This window comes from Miscanthus floridulus, chromosome 7, assembly GCF_019320115.1.
Source record: "Miscanthus floridulus cultivar M001 chromosome 7, ASM1932011v1, whole genome shotgun sequence".
In the NCBI taxonomy this organism is placed as follows: domain Eukaryota; kingdom Viridiplantae; phylum Streptophyta; class Magnoliopsida; order Poales; family Poaceae; genus Miscanthus; species Miscanthus floridulus.
In genome coordinates this window covers 42,347,402-42,348,730 of record NC_089586.1, presented here as the reverse complement: position 1 = coordinate 42,348,730, position 1,329 = coordinate 42,347,402, and the positions used below count along the sequence as shown (strand labels likewise).

The window sequence follows — 1,329 nt, the reverse complement described above, 5'->3', positions numbered from 1 at the left end:
TCACCTTGCTTCCCTCTAATGGATTAGATGTCATACTAGGGATGGATTGGCTGACTCAACACAAGGGAGTAATATCTTATTCACTAAGATATGTGGAGATAACACATCCAAGTGGGCACGTGATTTGATGTGAACCAAACCTTGAGAAGATGATTTCCATGTTGTGTGCCTTGGAAGCCAAGTTAGTCAAGGAGGTAACCATAGTATGAGAGTACCCTAATGTGTTTCCTGAAGAGTTGCTAGGTATGCACCTGATCGGGATGTGGAGTTCATGATTGACCTTTTGCCTGGTACGAGACCTATTGCTAAGAGGCCCTACCATATGTCGGTTGATGAGCTAGAGGAGCTCAAGAAACAGCTCGAGGAGTTGTCTAAGAAGGGGTACATTAGGCCCAGTGCTTCACCATGGGGTTCCCCTATCTTGTTTGTGAAGAAGAAGGATGGTTCCATGTGGATGTGCATTGACTAACAGAACTTGAATGCCACGACTATCAAGAATAGGTACCCACTACCAAGGATAGATGACCTGCTAGACCAACTGAGGAATGCCAAGTTCTTTTCCAAGATTGATCTCCGATCTAGGTACCATCTGATGAAGATCAGGACTAAGGACATTCCCAAGACCGCCTTTGTCACTAGATAGGGGCAGTATGAGTTCACCGTTGTGTCTTTTGGACTCACTAATGCCTCGGCCTACTTCATGAACCTGATGAACAAGGTATTCATGGAAGAGCTAGATAAGTTTGTTATGGTATTCATCGATGACATTCTTGTCTATTCGGCCATCGTAGAAGAACATGAGCCACATTTGAGTGTAGTTCTAGAGAAGCTGAGGCAGAATCAGCTATATGCCAAGTTCAGTAAGTGCAAGTTCTGGCTTGAAGAAGTCACCTTCCTAGGTCACATTCTCACTGCTGAGGGAGTAGATGTTGATCCTGCCAAGAATGAAGCTATAAAAGAGTGGGAGCAACCCCACAATGTGACTGATATCCGTAATTTTCTTGGGTTGGCAGGGTACTATCACTGCTTCATTGAGAATTTTTCCAAGATAGCCAAGCTGATGACCAACCTATTGAAGAAGACCAATGAGTTCGAGTGGATGCCTAAGTGCGAGCAAAGCTTCCAGACCTTGGAAAAAAGCTTACTACCACTCCTGTTCTGGCATTGCCTGATATTTAGCAAGACTTCATGGTTTATGGCGATGCTTCCATGTAGGGACTTGGATGTGTTCTAATGCAGAATGGGAGAGTTATAGCTTATGCTTCCCGCCAGTTAAAGGACCATGAGCAACGGTACCCTACCCACGACCTTAAACTTATTGATGTTGTG

At 44.5% G+C, this 1,329-nt stretch overlaps 1 protein-coding gene across 1 annotated transcript; it reads left to right on the top strand.

Annotated features, from left to right (window-relative positions):
* Positions 1–700: 700 nt before the first annotated feature.
* On the top strand, positions 701–1,234 carry LOC136465425 (uncharacterized mitochondrial protein AtMg00860-like). The gene has a single exon (XM_066464166.1). The coding sequence runs from the start codon at positions 701–703 to the stop codon at positions 1,232–1,234; it is 534 nt and encodes a 177-aa protein (XP_066320263.1).
* Positions 1,235–1,329: the final 95 nt, after the last annotated feature.

Bases quoted from the DNA above. Each gene is read 5' to 3' on its own strand.
- LOC136465425 (XM_066464166.1), top strand. From the start codon at position 701: ATGAACCTGATGAACAAGGTATTCATGGAAGAGCTAGATAAGTTTGTT.